General features: G+C 36.8%; 1 protein-coding gene across 1 annotated transcript in view; it reads right to left on the reverse strand.

Annotated features, from left to right (window-relative positions):
- LOC130875648 (vomeronasal type-2 receptor 116-like) overlaps nt 1–20129 on the reverse strand; it is a gene marked incomplete at its 3' end in the record, with an annotated part of 51210 nt that overhangs the window by 19042 nt on the left and 12039 nt on the right. Inside the window, exons 2-5 of the mRNA XM_057771683.1 lie at nt 17037–17328; nt 14973–15779; nt 12965–13192; nt 6664–6787 (exon numbers count right to left, since the gene is read on the reverse strand). Of these exons, the coding sequence (XP_057627666.1) occupies nt 6664–6787; nt 12965–13192; nt 14973–15779; nt 17037–17328 (1451 nt within the window). The remainder of the gene's footprint in view (nt 1–6663; nt 6788–12964; nt 13193–14972; nt 15780–17036; nt 17329–20129) is intronic.

Genomic DNA, 20129 nt, shown 5'->3' on the forward strand with positions numbered 1-20129 from the left:
GGGAGCAGCGAAGTATATATCCTATCTAAGGGAGCCATCTTAGGGTTGGCAAGAGACTTGACTCTTGAGGGGTTCGCAGGTGTCCAGGATTATGTCCCCAGCTGGTACCTTGGGCAACTAAGGAGAGGGAACCTGAAATGACCCTATCCTATACTGATGAATATCTTGCATATCACCTTAGAACCTTCATCTGGCGATGGATCGAGGTAGAGACAGAGTCTCAATTTGGAGCAACGGTCTGAGCTCTTAAGGTCCAAATGAGGAGCAGAAGGAGGGAGAACATGAGCAAAGAATCAGGACCACGAGGGATGCACCCACCCACTGTGACAGTGGAACGGATTTATTGGGAGCCCACCAAGGCCAGCTGGTCTGGGACTGAATAAGCATGGGTTGATTCCGGACTCTCTGAGCAAAACATATTTTTTTATTTTACATACCAATCCCAGTTCCCACACCCTCTCCTCCTCCCATTCCTTCTACCTTCTCCCCCACCCGACCCTTTATCCACTCCCCAGAGAGTAAGGCATATTACTCTGAGGATGTACCAAGGCCCTCCCCACTATATCCAGGCTGAGCAAGGTATACATTCAAAAAGAATGGGTTCCAAAAACCCAAAATGAACAGTAGGAAAAAAATCCTAGTGCCACTGAGGGTGGCCCCAGAGTCTGCCCAGTTATACAACTGTAACCCACATTCTGAGGGTCTAGCTTGGTCCTATGCTGGTTCCTTCACTGTCCAGCTGGAGTTGGTGAGCTCTCATTAGCTTAGGTAAATTTTTCAGTGGCTATCCTCATCATGGTCTTGACCTCTCCGTTATTGCATAGGGTCTTAGGTGGGGTCATCCTTGTGGATTCCTGGGAATTTCTCTAGTGCCAGATTTTTTGCTGTCCACATAGTGACTCCCTCAATAAAAATAGCTCTTTCCTTGCTTTCTGTCTCTGTCCTTCCCCCATCCTGACTATTCTATTACCTCAAATTATTCTCCCCTTTCCCCTTCTCCTCTTCTCCTCCCCTTCTGCCTTCCCTTCTTTCCCCATCCCCATGCTTCCATTTTTTCCCAGGAGATCTTGGTAAGAGAATATTTTTAAAAAGAAAAGAAAATGTGTATTCAGTGTGTGTAAACCCTCATAAAATGGATAAGTTTCTACCTTTAGCCATGCCATAAAAATTAAAACACTAAGTCAAGAAGCTAAACAAACCCATAACACAGGAGATTAAAATAATAACAAAAGTCTTCCAGCTATATAAATATCAAGACCTCATGAATTCAGAGCAGAATTTCACCAGAGATTCAAAGAAGATGTGCAGTCAATCCTACTTAAAATATTAAAATAATAGCAAGAGAAGAATAATTTCCAAGTTCCATTAGAAAGCCATTTCATCCTAATACCAAAACCAGGTACTGACACAACAAAAAAGAAAACCATGCACCATTATTTCTTATAAATGTAGGCTCATAAAACTCAATAAAATTCTTGCAAATAGAATACAGATTTACAACAGAACTATTGTATAATACGACTAAAGTGGCTTTTTCTTTGACTAGAGCAGTAGTTCAACATAGTTAATTCAATAAATGTAAAACCCACATAAATGGATGTATAAAACATTAGAGGTTCATGTGACAAAAGCATGACAAAATAAAACTGCCTTTATCATAAATGTTCTATACAATATACAGAAAGAGGGAACATACACCAGCACAATAAACGCTATATATAAGAAACTCACAGCCAACACCATTATCAGTAAAGAAAAACTTAAGTCAATTCTACTGAAGTGAGAAATTAATCAGCTATATCTACCACTACCACTCTTTTTCATTAGTGTGCTCAAATTTTTAGCTGGAATAATAAGTCAAGGCAAGTAAATTAAAGGAATAAAAATAGAGAAAGAATTCAAACTATTTCTATTTGCAGTTTATAAATACTATGCATTAGTGATCCAAAAAAGTCTACCACAAAAATTCTTCAAGTGATCAGCAAATGCAACTATGTGGCAGAATACTGAATCAACCTACATAATCAATGTCCTTTCTATATATAAAGAACAAACATAGAAAGGAGAATCTGGACACACTACCATTCACAATTCTATGAAATACAGTACATTAATTAGGAATAAATCTAAGCAAGGACACAAAGGAATTTGACAAGAGAACATAAAAACTCCAAAGAAACTGGAAAAGGCATAAAACATAAGAAGATATCCCATTTGAAGATTACAGGTAGGTAGAATTAACTTAATGAAAAATATTGTACAAAAATCTATTTATAAATTCAATGGACACTCAATAAAAAATTCTGATATTATTCTATGCAGACAGGAAAAATATTATACCAAGACTCAACACACCAAGGCAACCCAAAATAATATTGGATGAAAAAGCACCATGGTATAGGGATTACTATTCTGAATTTAAAGTTATATCACAGTGCTAATGTTAAATAATAACAACATAAACAACCACAAAATTATATGACATAGGCAGAAAATAATCTGTAGACCAATGCAGAAACATATCCAAGACCCAACTTGAGCACATGTTAGCTCAATCATTTAATACTCACTAAGTACACCAAAAGCATAAGTTTGAGAATGGAAAGCATTATGAAGACATTTTGTTGGAAAAACTGGAGGTCCACAAGTAAAACAATGAAGTTAAATCTACACTTATCACCTTCACAAATTCTAACTCCAAAAGGATCAAAGACCTAAGCCTGAAACCTCTAAAACAAACTCTTAGAATAAAACATAGGCAAAATCCTCTATGATCTAGTTTTAGTTAAAAAAAAAACTTTATTAAATAGCCTTCATTTGCCCAAGAATTAAGGCTAACAACGGACAAGTAGGACTTCATGAAACTAAAAGCCTCTGTTACAGTCAAAGAAGCAATCAACTGAGTGGAGAGAAACCCCTCAGAATGGGAGACATTCTTTGCCAGGTATATATCTGACAGTGAAAATACAGAGAGCTGAAAAATACCCAAAGACTTAAAAAGTCAAATGTATAAGAAAAATGACCCTGGAGTGACATACACCTTTAATCCCAGCCCTCAGGGGGTGGGGACAGAGGCAAGCACATGTCTGTGAGTTCGATGTCAGTATGGTCCACAAGAACTAGTTCCAGGACAGGTTCTACAGCTACAGAGAAACTCTGTCTTGACACACTAGAGAAAGAAGGGGGGTGGGGAGGATCCTAGGATCTGAACAGTGGATTTCCATTGAAATAAAATGGATAAGAAATATTTCAAAATATGTTGCCAACCTTATCAATATAGAAACATGAATAAAAACAACATTCAGATTTCATCATACCTGAGCCAAAACAGCAAAAAGGCACAGAACAGTCAACAAGAAGTGTTTGAGCTGACCCAGAGGAAAAGGAAACACTATTTAACTTATTCCGGGACTGTAACTGGTTTAGAAAGACACCTTGGAAATCAGAATGGGGAATTTTATAAAGCTAACATTAATTCTGTCATATGACCACCCCTTGCCCTATGTCCATATGACATGTCATCGTACTCCACAGGTATTTGCTTTGCATGTGCAATGCTGCTTTGGTTCACAGTATTTGGGAAATAGAAAAAAACCTAAGTGATCTAGTTCCGACAAGAGGGTAATAAAATTGTGATACATATACACCATTGAATACCATTTATCTGTAAAGGTAAATGAAATAATAAACTTTATGGGTAGGTGGGTGGAACCAGAAAAGATCATGAAAAGTTGAGTCATGAAAGCTCAGCACAGAAAGACAAATGTCACGTGTACTTTCTTATCTGAGGCTCCTAGTTCCAAATATTCAGATGTGAGTTCATGTCCTGGAGAAACTGCAGAGGATAGGAAAATGAGTAGGACAACTTCAGGAGCTGGAGGAACAACAGAATGAGATAGTGGGGAACAAATAACATGAAACGGGAAAGGCAAAAGATGGAGATTATAATTATAGAGGGAAGAGGGAAATAATACAGTTGAAGTGAGTAAGAGAGTGAAATAACAATGTCTGGAGAGTATATACATGACCTGAAAGGAAACATAGGACAGGGGTGAAAGGGATGCAAATAAAGAAGAATGAGGTGTTAAAACATCAATAAGGATGTCTAAGAACTCACAAAGAATCATAATATCACCATTTACCTGAAAATCACACCTAGAATAGAGTTAATCCTCTTTACACTAATACATATAGTTTTAGTAAACTTTTCTTTTCTGGGCTTCTCCTTACAAGAGCAGACGACATATACAAATCCAGTATGAGACATGAGAAGCTTTCTTTAGAGGTGTTGGCTAGGGTTAAAAATAGCCTATTGCTATTGCCTTTGTTTATCCTCCAGAGTTGAAAAGTGAGTCCCTATTGCTGAACACACCATGTACTTCAGAACTAGTGTCCAGAGACCCTTGAGGTGGCTCTGATATAAATGTCCTGTCCCTGAGGATTAGCTTTCAAAATTCCAGAAGACATCATGTAAGCTTTCAAAAGATGGAGACAGTAAACAGTGCTATTCCTCTATGATAACTATGAGCCACATCAATGACCAGCATAGCACAAAGCCCTAAAGGTACAGTAGTGACAGGCATACCTTGACAGTAATCAGCAGCTCTGTAAACTGGACTCAAGACTCACTGAACAATAAGGAAACCATTCCTCTGACCAAAACACAAGTACTTGGTGCTAGTAAAGTCATGGTTATTGGGGGAGAATCTACAACCACTATTTTACAAAACCAGCATAATCTCTAACAACAATGTGTAAACATGTATCCTGATACCCACAGATAGTTGTAATCCTCACCATCTAGCAAGAAAATTTCTCTTTACAACAGATGACAACATTACATTTCAGTCAAAATGCAGAGAAGTAGAGGGCATCTCCTTTAGATAAATCTGCAAAGCCATTCCCAAGCCAAAGGCTCAGTGAAAATTACAGACTAGGGGTTAGAAGAATGATAAGAATTAGAGGTTCAGGGTGTTTCCTGTGAGACTGTATTTCCTAATAATATCAGAGGCTAAACCGTTAAGTCCTACCAACATGACTGCCTAAGTACGTGAACCTGAGCAGAGACAGCAGCACCATACTTGCCATGTGGTCAGAAGAATGACCCCAAGGACCCAACCCTTCACAAAAATCAGGATGCAACTAAGAAATGTTGAGAGGGGGATAAATGGTCTTCTTACGAGGAGAGCACATTAATTGGTCATCAATAACAGTCCAGCAATATTTAGCATATGTATTTAGTACAAATATATATAATTACAATTAGTGCAAAAAGAGTACATAATTGTGAGAGCAAGCAATGAGGATATATGGGATGTTTCACATTGAGGAAAAGGAAAGAGAAATGCAACTACATCATAATTTCAAGATTAAAAGAATAAGAAACAAAACACAATGTTTGATGTAGAAATGCTCTAAGAATAAGGGCAGGTATTAGTATGATAATACTTCTTTTGAGAAAAGAGCTTACCATTTAATCTTGATGACTGGAGTGTGATCACTAAATACATGTCAAGGTCAAAGAAAATGACAGAGCTCCACAATGAGGTCCTTTCACTTCCACATGCAAGCTAGGGCTCACACACACACACACTGTCACTCACACATAAAGCAATATGTACACAGTAATATGAAAAACAGTTATTTTTAATAACCTTTTTTGCCTGAATATATCTATTAAATAATTATATATTTCTAATTATCCTACCAATACAATGGTAACAGTCACATAGCATTCTGCAAATAATTTAGTAATGATAACATTAGCTTTTAGAAAAATAAAGAATATTAACCTTTCCCTTTCAGTTGTTGTGGTAACACATTCTATTTTTTTATATAGTTGCTGAAGTGTTGGTTTTATTGAAGACAATAATAACAGATTGTCATCATTAATTGAATTTTTTATTTTAATTTCCCAAATTTTCTTTATAATATCTTTCATTATTCAAATTGAAATATAATTACCTCATTAACCTTCTTCTAATTACTCTCTAATCTGTCCTGGACCCAAGTTGGTTTTGTTTTCTATTATATTTATTCTTCTTAATTACTAGTTGTTGATTTGCACATGAGTGTGTGTATATTATTAAATATCATCTGTTCAGACCATATAATATTAACTGTGTATATGATACAACAACACTGGACAAAGATCTACAAACAATTGTACCTTCCCTTACAAAGACTTATTTGTCATACTGTTTGATATTCCAAATGACAATTATTAGTGTAGTAAACTTAATTCTGTGTGTGGTACATTTAGAAAATAGTCCCACATGAAATTATCCTGGGTGTACCTTCAGCAAATAATCATTGATAAGTTCAGAAAATAATAACTGGATTTATTTATTCAAGAAATACAGTGTTAGTATGGTCATATGCACAACTCACACAGCCTGGTACCAATAGCAGGTACCACTTCAGTAGCTGAGATGAAACTACCATGTAATAAAAGGCAATTTTTTTGAAGTAGTGAAGTAGAGGACACAATAACATGAGGGTTGCCACTCAGATTTTCACACATTGATGCATCAGCAGTGATTACTAGTGAATGTGTGGTTGAGTGAAAGAGACATGGAGAACAGTACTGCACGATGACACCATCATTACTTATTAGTTTTCTTCTTCTACTTAAGCAGTTTGAGGAAAGGGATTATTTTCTACCTGTCTGGTTGGAAATGTGCCCTTCTGGACAAACCATACAAGAAAAACAGCATATCGGTCTTTCTTCCTCTAGAATTTTCCAGAAACCTGGAACACAGCTCTGTGTACATACAGATTGAGGACTCTAAAGGCAAAACAGAAAACCTGGTCATAAACTTGCATATCAGTCACAGGTTTAAAATATTTTGAAGCTAAATAATTTAATCTGCAAGTATACTATGAAAATTGTACACATTTATGAGGTACTGTGTAGTTTTCTTATAGGAGAATAGTGTGTAGAGTTGAAGTTAGGACACTTCCCATTGGTAAATGTTCAAAGTTTCTTTAAGGTGTCAAACTATGACTCACTTATGCTAGCTTTTTAATGTGTAGAACATCCATATATCCTCTCCTGTGAAACAGCAGGCTGGAGCTTCAACTTTGTATGAATTACGCAACAGTTGAATTGTAAGAGATACAGAAAGATACCCTATCACTCTTTTTTAAAACAGTTTATAGTTTTTAATGAACTTGTAAACAAAAATCTCCCATTTCAAAATAAAAACAAAATCTCAGATTATATAGATGTTTACAGTGATTACATTTATCTAAGCAACACACATACATGTTCACTTGTAAGACAGTAACTAAATTTGTGACAAATAAGCTTTTATAATAGCAAGAACATTATAGAGTTAATGCAGAGTCCTAAGGAAAATCTAGTAGTTGCTATGTTTTTTTTCTTAAGTCTTCAATTTAGATGCTGTGATTTCTAGCACAGGTAAGCAGGCAGAGTCTTTCAAATGCTCAAACACTGGAATCTTTGGTTGCTACCATATCAGCAGGCTTGCAAATAAGAAGCCAGCCTTTTAAAGAATGTTTTACCCAGAAATCTTGTCTACTTCCAATATCCAGGAGGATAACAATATGTTTTTCTTTGGGTTCACCTTCTCTTTTAGCTTCTCTAGGATTTCAAATTATAGGCTCAATGTCCTATATTTATGGCTAAAAACCAACTATGAGTGAGTACATCCCATGTTCATCTTTTTAGGTCTGGGTTACCTCACTCAGGATAGTGTTTTCTATTTCCATCCATTTGCATGCAATATTCAAGAAGTCATTGTTTTTTACCGCCGAGTAGTACTCTAATATGGATATATTCCACACTTTCTTCATCCATTCTTCCATGGAAGAGCATCTAGGTTGTTTCCAGGTTCTGGCTATTACAGTAATGCTGTTATGAACATGTTGAAGAAATACTTTTGTAGTATGATAGGGCATCTCTTGGGTATATTCCCAAGAGTGGTATTGCTGGGTCCTGGGGTAGGTTGATCCCAAATTTCCTAAGAAACTGCCACACTACTTTCCATAGTGGTTGCACAAGTTTGAATTCCCACCAGCAATGGATGAGTATACCCTTTACTTCACATCCTCTCCAGCAAAGGCTATCATTGGTGTTTTTGATTTTAGGCATTCTGGCAGGTGTAAGATGGTATCTCAAAGTTGTTTTGATTTGCATTTCCCTGATCGCTAAGGAGATTGAGCATGACCTTAAGTGTCTTTTGACCATGTGAATTTCTTCTATTGAGAATTCTCTGTTCAGTTCAGTGCCCCATTTTTTAATTGGGTTACCTAGAATTTTAAAGTCTAGTTTCTTGAGTTCTTTATATATTTTGGAGATCAGACCTTTGTCTGTTGTGGGGTTGGTGAAGTTCTTCTCCCAGTCAGTGGGTTGCCTTTTTGTCTTAGTGACAGTGTCCTTTGCTTTACAGAAGCTTCTCAGTTTCAGGAGGTCCCACTTGTTTAATGTTGTCCTTAATGTCTGTGCTTCTGGGGTTGTACGTAGGAAGTGGTCTCCTGTGCCCATGTGTTGTAGAGTACTTCTCACTTTCTCTTCTATCAGGTTCAGTGTCTTCAGACTGATGTTGAGGTCTTTAATCCATTTGGACTTAAGTTTTGTGAATAGTGATAGATATGGATCTATTTTCATTCTTCTACAGGTTGATAACCTGGATATTGGATGTAGACAAGATTGCTGGGCAACAATTGGGAACTGGGGGGTGTGCAATGGGGGAAAGGGAAAATGGGGAGAGACAAGTGAGAAGGGGAGGATGGGGAGAGCTTGGGGGAATGGGATGGTTGGGATATTGGAAGGATGGATATGGGAGCAGGGAAGTATATATCTTAATTAAGGGAGCCATTTTAGGGTTAGGAAGAGCCTTGACTCTAGAGGGGTTCCCAGGGGTCCAGAGAGATGTCCCCAACTTGGTCCTTGGGCAGCTGAGGAGAGAGAGACTGAAATGGCCCGGTCCTATAGCCATACTAATGAATATCTTGCATATCACCATAAAACCTTCATCTGGCAATGGATGGGAATAGAGACAGAGACCCACATTGGAGCAATGGACTGAGCTCCCAAGGTCCAAATGAGGAACAGGAGAGAGAACATGAGCAAGGAAGTCAGGACCCCGAGGGGGGCACCCACCCACTGAGACGGTGGGGCTGATCTATTGGGATCTCACCAGGCTAGCGTGACTGACAAAGCATGGGATAAAACCAGACTCTCTGAATATGGTGGACAATGAGGGCTGCTGAGAAGCCAAGGACAATGGCACTGAGTTTTGATCCTACTGCATGTACTGGCTTTGTGGGAGCCTAGCCTGTTTGGATGCTCACTTTCCTAGACCTGGATGGAGGGGGGAGGACCTTGGACTGCCCACAGGGTAAGGAACCCTGAGTGCTCTTAGGACTGGAGAGGGAGGGGGAGGGGCATGGCAGTGGCGGGAGGGGGAGGGAAAAGGGAGGCGGGGAGGAGGCAGAAATTTTTAATAATAATAAAAAAAGAATGTTTTAAGTTAACCACTTGCAAACCCCAGGGATGGAAAGTCCTAAGAACACACAATTGTGAACATTCACAACCATCACAACTGTGGCTGAAGACTGTTCATGCCGTTTTTCTGAAAAGAGATCTCAAAAGCAGTATATTTCAAAATAAAATGTTTTAAACAAAAAAAATGGCATATGCACAATTTCTCCACCAATTTGTGTGTCAACCATTTAGTTAACTTTTCCACTTGAAAAAAAAAAACCGCAACAGAAAACCGGACACCATGTTTCACTAATTCAGTTAATATTCACAATTACAGCAGCTACAGCTCAGGGTCAACACCAGCAATGCTGCCCAGGGCCAGTTTATACTGAAATTAAGTTTTTTACACCATGTAAATGGTTGTCCACAACCATTGGCTAGTGTACATATGAACTCAAAGTCTAGTTTGGGGAGAAACAAAACTCCTCCAATCATCTGCTCTGCTGCTTCTCTTCCTCAATTCTTTTGTTTCTATCTTTTGCTTCCCTAGCTTGTGGTCACAACCGTTCACTCTGATTCACATTTCCCATGAAAGAGGGTTTGGCCATTGATGACTAGTCACAGCTTCTGCTGGCTCCATCACATATTGATATTCTATAGACACTGAAACACTATCCATTACTGTGACTTTTACCCTTGACTCCTAATGCTCAGAATAATGCCATGTTCTTTTCTTTGAAATGTTAGTGATAATATTCCTTAGCATTTTCTTCAATTGCCTTATTTAACAACATTAATCATACTAACCACTATACTTCTATCACAACTTTAGTTTATTAATATGTTTAATTTTTGTATATTCAAGCATATGTTTCTATTCTTCCTTTAGACATGCTTCTTGCCATGATTTAGACACAATTTCTGCCTCATAAATATCTATGTATTAATAGGTATGTGGGGCTAGAGATCTGGCTCAGCAGTGACAAATCTATATATGTTCCACAGAGAAACCTGAGTTCAGCTCCCAGCGCACAAATTAGGTAGCTCATAAAAATCACTTATGAAGATGATTTGTAAAAAAAATCCATAAATTTTTCTTTATGAAAACTATGGACATGTTATCTTAAAAGGAGGAATTTAATGGGATGGTGATGGCACATGTCTTTAATCTCAGCACTTATGAGACAGAGGCAGGTGGATCTCTGTGAGTTTGAGATCAGCCTGTTCTACAAGAGCTAGTTCCAAAACCGGCCCCAAAGCTACAGAGAAACCCTGTTTTGAAAACAAAAACAGCAAAAGAGGGCTGTATTGAGCATCATCATGCATATATAAAAATGTGTATAAGTATACACATGATTGTGTGCCCATGTGTGTGCCTTCACACAGAAACACCCAGACACATACTTCTATATATAGCATTACTGCTGTCTAGGAGACCAGCTTCAAGAAGCACAAGTCTTTGAAGGAATCCATGGAGTCAGTGATGTTAACCTTTTCTATCTGAGAGGGGTTAGAGAAAAAGGCACTCTCAAGCTCTCTTGATGTTTTTCTTCTTTATTCCTTCTCTTCTTTATTGTTTCTCTTAATTTTCTCTCTCCTATCTCATGCTGTTTTACAGAACTTATATCCCAACAGAATCTTCCAAGCAGTGCAAGAATCAAAACAGTTACATTCCACTTTTTAAGTGAATGGCTATAAGTAAAACATACTTTTCATCTCCTTCACATGATTGAACATTTTATGTATTACAGAGAAAAAACAAATCATCCCAAGAACCCACATACATTCAAACTCAAGCAACTTGTTACAGATTAAGCACGCAGAAACCAAGGTGTTTTAGTCAGGTCTTTTACTATCACACTGTATTTTGTAGTTACAAATAGAGGGCCAATTACTTTATTACTTATCTTGAAAGATAATTTTATAAGAAATCTTAAAGAAATTAGAAATATATATATATATATATATATATATATATATATATATATATATATATATGAATCAGTCAGCTCTACCTAAACTCTTTAGGATATATAAAGATGTAGGAATAATTTTTTTACATCACTACATTGAGGACAGAAATGTGTATAAGTAATTCATAACCATCACCTTTGGTCATCAATAAAACCTAAAAAGTAGAGTATGTCAGCCAGTAATAATTGGGTTGCTTTGTTCTTGCTCCCTGACTTTAAAGGGTTCCACATTCAACTATTCCACTGTGTGCCTTTCAAAAACTTTAAATTATCATCTTGGGGTTTTTACCTCAAAGTTATTTAACAAAAAAATCTTAGTCTAACTTTGTTATTTTTAAAGCTTTGTTTCAGCTATGATGTACTTCAAGACCTATGAACATCTCCCAATATTAAGGTTAAAATTATTTAAACTACCCGGGCTATTGGGACTCAATTGCTAGTCATTAACATGAACTATAATCTGTGCAGCTCCTTAGGTGAGACTCACAGACCCTGGCTGTGAAACATATCCTTGTATTTATTTTCATTCATCAAAACTCTGTATAAGTTGTTGTTGTTATTATTATTATTATTATTAATCACAATAGACAGTAAAGCTTAGGGAGGTGTAATCTTCTTGACAGTCCACAGGTAAAAGTGCCCACTAGAACAGGTGGTTTCCAAGAAATAAACACACTATATTACAGGCAGTGGAGATTTCTTACATCTGCTCACATCATACTAGATACCAGAGAAAGATAGTAGCAGCAAACATGTATATGCATAGCAGAAGTAAAAGTCATTCCAATGTCTGTAGTCCCATGGCCTTGCCTAAATGAGATTGGCCCATCAGAGGATTCACTTCTGGTGAACTGACACCTGGAACTTCAACTGAAACTCTGCTCCTCTGGCATGGGCAATGGCAAGTCACAAATAATGACTTATTCATTTATTGCAACATGAATGAACACACACAAATTCAAATTCAATTCAAAGTAATAACCACAGGAATTAGTTAAAAATATGTGAGTGCTTGTATGTCTATGTACAGGAACATATACAAGTATATGCATAAATACCAAGGTCAAACTCAAAAGACTGATTTAATTCGAAATTAAAGACATGAAACAGATCTAAAGAGATAGGTCAGTATTTAATATGCTTGCCACACAAGTATGAGGTCCTGAATTTGATCATACAGAAGGGTAGTATGGAAAATTTAGGCACAGAACTTTATGGCTATAATCTCAATATGGTGGTCATAAAGACAGGGAGAAAGCATGGGGCACACTTCTCCAGAGTACAGTTAAATCAGAGATCAGGGAGCTCAGTTACAGATTCTGTTTATAATAAAATGGAGAAAAACTGAGGAAGGTAATCAGTGCTGACTGTCCCCACAATAGACACATGCACTAACATGTAAGCACATTCATACAGTACACAGCAGAACTAAGAACTTCGAATATAAACATCACTTTATATTTCAAAGAGACATCACACAACCAATCTCATAACTCTTCAGATACTTCTTGACATACTAATGACTGAAATTTTGCCAGACCTGATTGAAGTTTCTTGGCCATTTGATCAGAATTTCATTGATGAACAAGCCTTGATCTTGTAGACTTTTGGAGACAAACTCTCCTACTTTAACTAGAAATGAAAAATGATTAGCATTTCTCCTAATGTTTTGTATATCATACTTTTCCATATGATTCTTGCTCTCATCAAAGCATATCTGGTCTCCAGCAGTGTTTGTAAATTGGATTTTCCTCAGAAATGGATGAAGCTGGAGAGAGAAATCATCTGGATATGAATGGTGCATACAAATTTCTCACTGATGGTCCCTAAGAGCAATCCTTTCTCTCTCCCTACTCTGACTTTCTGTTTGAAGAGGCTTCATTTGAATAATTGTCTCCAAGTTGTTCCAATAAGATGAACTTTTCTCCCCATGAAATTAATGTAGGAGCATCTGAACCCGAATATGCTACACATATGTGTGTATGATTGGGTATATAAGTATACATGTAGATATAAAGAGTATCATGATGTGATAATATTAGCAGCTATTTATGCAAAGCTCCAAGTTCATGAAAATATATTTTAAATGTACAGAAATTTTATGTGTCTTTATACTTCAGGAAAAAGAAAATAGACTCCCTGCCTGCCTCCATTCCTCCTTGATTTGATTTGGATCACAGCATTTGACTTTCAACTTTGATATGAACAATATTGGAGACAAAATTAAAATCCAAATGTTACATGCTATAGCTAAATTTACAAAACAATAATTTCTTTGTAGCTTTAGATTTTGTTAAGTTTCGTTTATGAGTTTCCTTACTTCATATATGTATGTGTACTACATATGTGACTGATGGCACTGGAGGACAGAAGATGGTGCTGGATCTCCTGGAAATGGAAATAATGCAACCATGTTATGTAGATACTAGGAACTGTAACTAGGTCTTCTTAATTGCAGCAAGTATGTCTAACCACTTAGCCATCTCTGACCCCTATATTTGTTCTAGTTTTATTTCTGTGTAATGTGTGTATATATATATATATATATATATATATATATATATATATATATATATATATATCAACTGCATCCCTGATGCCTGAAAAGGACAGAAGATTGTGTCATATTTTTTAGTTCTGAAATTACTGACAGTTATAAGGTATCATGGATGCTAACAAGCAAATTTGGATTCTCTGGAAGAGAAAGCAAGTCCTTCTAACCACTGAGTCATCCCTTCAACATGATTTAATTATATATTTAAATTAGCATGATGGGTTAATTCTTTAAATTCTGACATTTAATGTTGTGTTATTATCTAATAACCTATTTGAAAGTGAACATCAAGGATCATAAGTATAAGTGAGTCATAAATTTGAATAAGAGTGTCTTAAAGCCAACCATATCCACTTATCAATAGCAATGGAGGTGTGGCCTCAGTTTACCCTATTTCAGGAGTGGGTTGGAGTTGGGGCTTGGAGATGTTAAAGGGAAACTGTTGCTGGTATGTAAAATGAATTTAAAAAATTAAAAAGAAAATGTTTAGAATAATTCCCAAAGAGCTAATTAAAATAAAATAATCAAAGAAGGCAAAACAGAGTAAATAATCTGCAAAGAGCAACTACTTTCTCAGCTACTTTTGAGTTTATGGCAGACTCTTTTTATTTCCCATAAGAGTTTCTTCTTATACTCTTGGGTCTTTAAATGAAAATTGCATTTATAGGAATTAACTGATGTTAGAGATTGTCCCTATGTTTCAATCTGATTATTAAACTTGCCAAATTTAATGTTACTTGCTTTTGGATATCTTACAAAATTTCACCCCATAACTTTGAAAAGTTGTTAAGATATGTACAAATTTAATATCTTGAACTCAAAACAACCAACTCCAAAATGATGCACCATAATTACAGACATAAACACACCCATTGTGAAAGAACGCCTTTCCATTTAAGTATAAACTGAGAATATTCTGTGTGTTTGACCTCAGTGAATGACCTTCTAACAATGTAGGTTCCCAATGCTTCTTTTGCTTATCAGGTAGGCTTACCTGCCAAGGCAGAAGCCAGTCCTGGTTTGCATCTTTGTGAGGTGCTATTTCTGTTTTCTTCAAAAGCGCTTTATGGAGAGCATGAGCCACTGCATACACTGCATTCCATATGGAAAAACTGAGATCAGAAGTGGTCATCACAGCAATTTTCTCTTGCTTATTCTTTAGGGATAGATTCAGTGGGCAGGGTTTTTCATTTCCAGATAGCAAAAGAGAAGGTGAGCAATAAAAATTGTTAACCCAGAATTTATGGAAGTAAAGATCACCTGGGTACTGGGACGGTGTAAGTGACTCAAGAAAGTATTTGAAGCCAGGGATATTTCTCTTCTTTGAAAATGAGAAGCTTCCTTCAAAAAAGTTCATCAACTCATTCTGCTTATTGAATTCTAAGTAAACTAAATGGGGTTTTGCCATGATCCACACCTTTCTTCTGATTGACATGATTCCATTTTGAATGCATAAAAGCTGTAATTCATTCATATCACCATAGAATACATTTACATTAACTTGTATATATTGAATGGAATTTACCAACCCAACCTCAGACAACTGAGGCTTCCAATTAGTTGGGACTTTTTTTGTAAAGGCCACACAAATATCTTCTGATACCATCTCTGCTTTCAAGTCTGAGAGGAACTCCTTGCCTTTCAGATCATCAGACACAAAGATACCCACCCACTTCCAGCCAAAATGCAGCAATAAAGAGATCACCCCGTGGGTAAGAGCTGTGTCTTTATGAGATATCTGGTAAAGGGATGGGAATGTATCTTTGTCACTTAGAAAAGAATCAAACATTCCATATGTGACCTAAGGAAGTAAAACAAAAAAAGTGATTTTGAATTTGTAGGTATTTGTAATCATCACCATTGGAAAGGAAATGAGTTCATATTCACATAAGAGAATCAGGGAACTGAATATTGGTTAGGAAAATGTCTTCTGTGAGAATAGCTTCTCTCATTCATTTAAATATGGAATGTGGCTTTTGTTAAATACTATGGACTCCCAAGTTACTAACAGTTATGAAGCAGCTGAGAAATTAACAGTATTCTGTTCACAAGGTATTTCAAGAACATGATAGAGTTTTATTGTTCCAGTTGAAATGGAACAGAGTACTGCCTGTAGAGAAAGACTGCAGAAGTATTACTAAGTGCTTCACTCTGACCACATGACATCATCTACCCTAGGACCTCTAGTGTTAGGAAAGCAAATCACAAATTTTATCATAGATTTTGCTACTCCATTTAGAAAAGAGCATCTATGGGAACATCATCAAGTATTGTTGCCTCTTCCTTCTCTAATAATAGATATGACAAAATCATCACACAGTAACTAATGTAAAATTAAAATCTCTGAGAAAGATGGAAATTATTGTGTATATTGTTTTTCTTACATTAGGATGCAATGCATTTGAGTTGTTTAACCAAGTTATAATAGTGTTACTTTGTCTGGTTTTCTAATCTTCATAATTACTAAGCATAGGGCTCATCTAATGTTTCTTCTGTTTGCAGTGGTGCCTGCTGATGGTTGCTTTGCTTCAGCAGTGCCAGGCAAGAGCAAACTGCGGGTCTATATCTATGTAAGTAGCTGTTTTCTGTCAGTGCTATTCAGAGATCTACTTTTTTGAATGAAAATTAAATTTCTTGGAATATTTTCACTAGTGATGGCCTTGAGAATTGTTCCAAATTTATTTACATGTCCTGGACTTTCTATTCCTTTTTCTGTTAGTCATTGACCACTGGATGAACTGTGAGATATTTATACTCCAGTTGGGGCAGTTCGTTATCTGTGATGTATATTTGACTTATGAACAGCATTCAGCTTTGAGCTGCCACAACACATCTTGACAATGATTTCAGATAATGCAGAAGTGATCTAAGTGATCCTCTTAGAAAACCAGAGTATTTACTGTTTATGTTTTCGCCACACTTTACTGTTGGTCATAGCAGGACACAGGTAATTCATTTATTTCAATGTTAATCACTGGTAGTAAACTTAGACAACTATTCCATTTTCTTTTATCAGTTATCCACTTTGACTATGGACACCAAAATTTTATTAACTTACGTGTGGAATTTTGTACAGCCCCAGAAGGGTTTCAATTGCAGCAGAAAATTCAGGCCTGATTCCTGCAATGATTCCAAGAGCATTGTATTGAGTTTTGAATTTGTAGTTCACAATAAACTCACTCCTTCCAGACAGCCACATCAGAGGGCCCTCTAAGGTTCTTTTGTGAGAGTCAAAGGTGTTGTACATGTGGAAACCCAAGGTCACATTGGGAAGCAGGTGAGAATCTTTATTGATCTCCTCAATGGCAAAGTAAAAGGTCAGCAAATATTGGTAGATCTCCCATCTTTCCCTAAACAGGAAGAGCAGAAGGATGAGCACATTCAGGACATTATTCTCAGAAACTCTTTAGCAAATTCAGGAAATTTGGAGACTACAATCCCTGACATCTTCACTGACATGTAAAGCTTTGTGATCATGATATCCCAGGAACATTAAGGGATGTCTCACAAAGTCTCAGTATTGGAATTATATTTCAGTAATTGATTTATTGAAGTACATAATATAGATTGAACTGTCACTCATCTGAGTATTATGGCTGGTGAGTACATTGTCCTTATAAAGTTTCTATTCATGGAAATATTGGAATATGAAAGAATAACTAAGGTTTTCCTAGAAATATAAATAGGAGCTTCATATACTTTTATTTTGCAATGATTATATTTTATACTCATCTTAAAAGGCATAATAGCTTTGTATGCACACCTAATATTAAAGTGTTTCTTTGGAAGATAAACAGATGGCTAGGCAGTTAGCCACTCTGACTCCTCTTGTAGAAAACATGGGATAAATTCCCAGAGCCGACACAGTGGCTTAGAGTCATCTGTAGGCCCAGGTAGGAGATTCACATCTAGCATATGTGGGCATTGGGCAAGTGGCATACACACATATATAAGAAGGGAAGGACTAAAACACATGACATAAAAATAATCATGTGGTGATATTTTGTTTGTGTTGTAACAAATGGAGCTAACTGAAGATCAGAGTGCAGAGTTAGTCACACTGTCTAGCCATAGAGGCCAGGCAGTGGTGGCACACACCTTTCATACCAGCACTGAGGAGGTAGAGGCAGATGGATCTCTGTGAGTTCAAGGCCAGTCTGATCTACGTGAGACAGAGTCAGTCTTTCAGATAAACAGAGCCAACAGTTGCTGGCTCATACCTTTAATTCCATCACTAGGGAGGTAGAAATGGGAGGTATATGGCTGGGCAGAGACAGAAATATAAGGTGGGAGGAGACAGTAGCTCAGTATTTAGTCCAAGGTTTTGTAGAGACAGCATTTAGTCTGAAAAATAGAGACAGGATTGCCCTTTAGGTCTAAGGTAGAGGTAAGAACTAGGGACTGGCTGCCCTGCTTCTTTGTTCTTTCAGTTCTCACCCCTGATAGCTGACTCCAGGTATTTTTTCTTAGGACCAGTTAGAATTCCTGCTAAATAAATATTTTTGAATAAGTGTCCCTGGAATTTGAGAAATTACTGAGAATTTAAGACTACTTGCTTGTTCTTGGAAAGGACCCTACTTCACATCACAGTAGCTACTTTTTGGGTTACAATAGTGTGCAACACCACTTTTAGGGGAATATGTGTTCTTCTCTGACCCATGCTGAAACCAGGCACACATATATTCACACAAAATGATAGGTAAAACACCCACAGATAGAAAATTTAAAAAAACAAATATTTAAGAAAATGTAGTAATTAATAAATGAAGATGAAAGTGTTTCTCTAAACTTGCAGATTAAGTGAGTGAGTAGTCTCCCATGTAAGCCAGTAAAAGATTCAACGTAAGTAAAAATAGAATATAAAAAAAGAGGAAAAGCTCCTAAATTCATGAAGGCAGTAAAAGAGTGCTCAAAATGAGAGGAAAGAAACTTTGGGAGCAGGAAGATGGACTGAACTGTCTCACTCATGGAATTCAGTGACTGGAGTGTGGTCCTTAGTAGTGACTTTCAAAACTTAGGTTAGATGAGTGCCTGACCTGTCCTCTACTTGAGGTAGTATAAGAGAACTCATGAGCTTCAAGTCCCCTAGTTGCTACTGCAGAAGAAATTTAGTCAAGAGATTTGTGGGCTGCAGTAAGAAATGCCTTTTGGTTACACTGTGTTAATTTGAGAACTATAGCTAGATGCTATGTTAAAAGAAAATCTGTTGTTTAAAAATTGAAAATTAACAAATATTGAGACAGTGAGAAATTAATCTTCCCCAGGGATTATCTAATACCAAGTGCTCAATTGATGTAATAATGAGCGGCGGGGCTGCGTCCCCGGCACCCAGCCGCCCGCATGGCTACCTTATGCCCCGAAATAATTACACGGAAACTGTATTCTTTTAATCACTGCCTGGCCCATTAGTTCCAGCCTCTTATTGGCTAGCTCTTACATATTGATCTAACCCATTTCTAATATTCCATGTAGCACCATGAGCTGGCTTACCAGGGAAGATCTTAACCTGCGTCTGTCTGGAGAGGGAGAATCATGGCGACTCCCCACTCGGCTTCTTTCTCCCAACATTCTGTTCTGTTTACTCCACCCACCTAAGGGTTGGCCTATCCAATGGACCTAGGCAGTTTCTTTATTATTTAACCAATGACCTTCCTCCATCACTCAATAGTATAAATGTATACCTATGGATAATTGTTTACTTGGGCATAAAATGTATATAAAATATACATGTGTATAAATGCATACAGGTGTATAAATGCATACATATATAATTGTATAATGTGCATAAATGTATACATTTGTATAAATATATGGATATAAATATATTTGTATAAATGTTTCCATATGTACAAATATATAAATGTATGCATCTGTATAATGCATAAATATATAATAATCTTTTATTTATTTTTTTTAAATAAAGCTTGCCTAAAAATCAGAAAGGCAAAGCTTAACCACTAGAGGTCAGGCAGTGGTGGCACACAATGTTAAGTCCAGGATTTGCTAGACAGAATCAGATGGATCTCTGTGAGTTCAAGGCCACCCTGGTCTATACAAGATCAATGCAGAAACAAATCCAGGTGGTGATGGCCTACACCTTTTATCTCAGTGCTAGGGAGTCCTATGCCTTTAATCCAGCAATAGAGGGAAT

The sequence above is a fragment of the Chionomys nivalis genome, chromosome 6 (genome assembly GCF_950005125.1).
Source record: "Chionomys nivalis chromosome 6, mChiNiv1.1, whole genome shotgun sequence".
NCBI lineage: Eukaryota > Metazoa > Chordata > Mammalia > Rodentia > Cricetidae > Chionomys > Chionomys nivalis.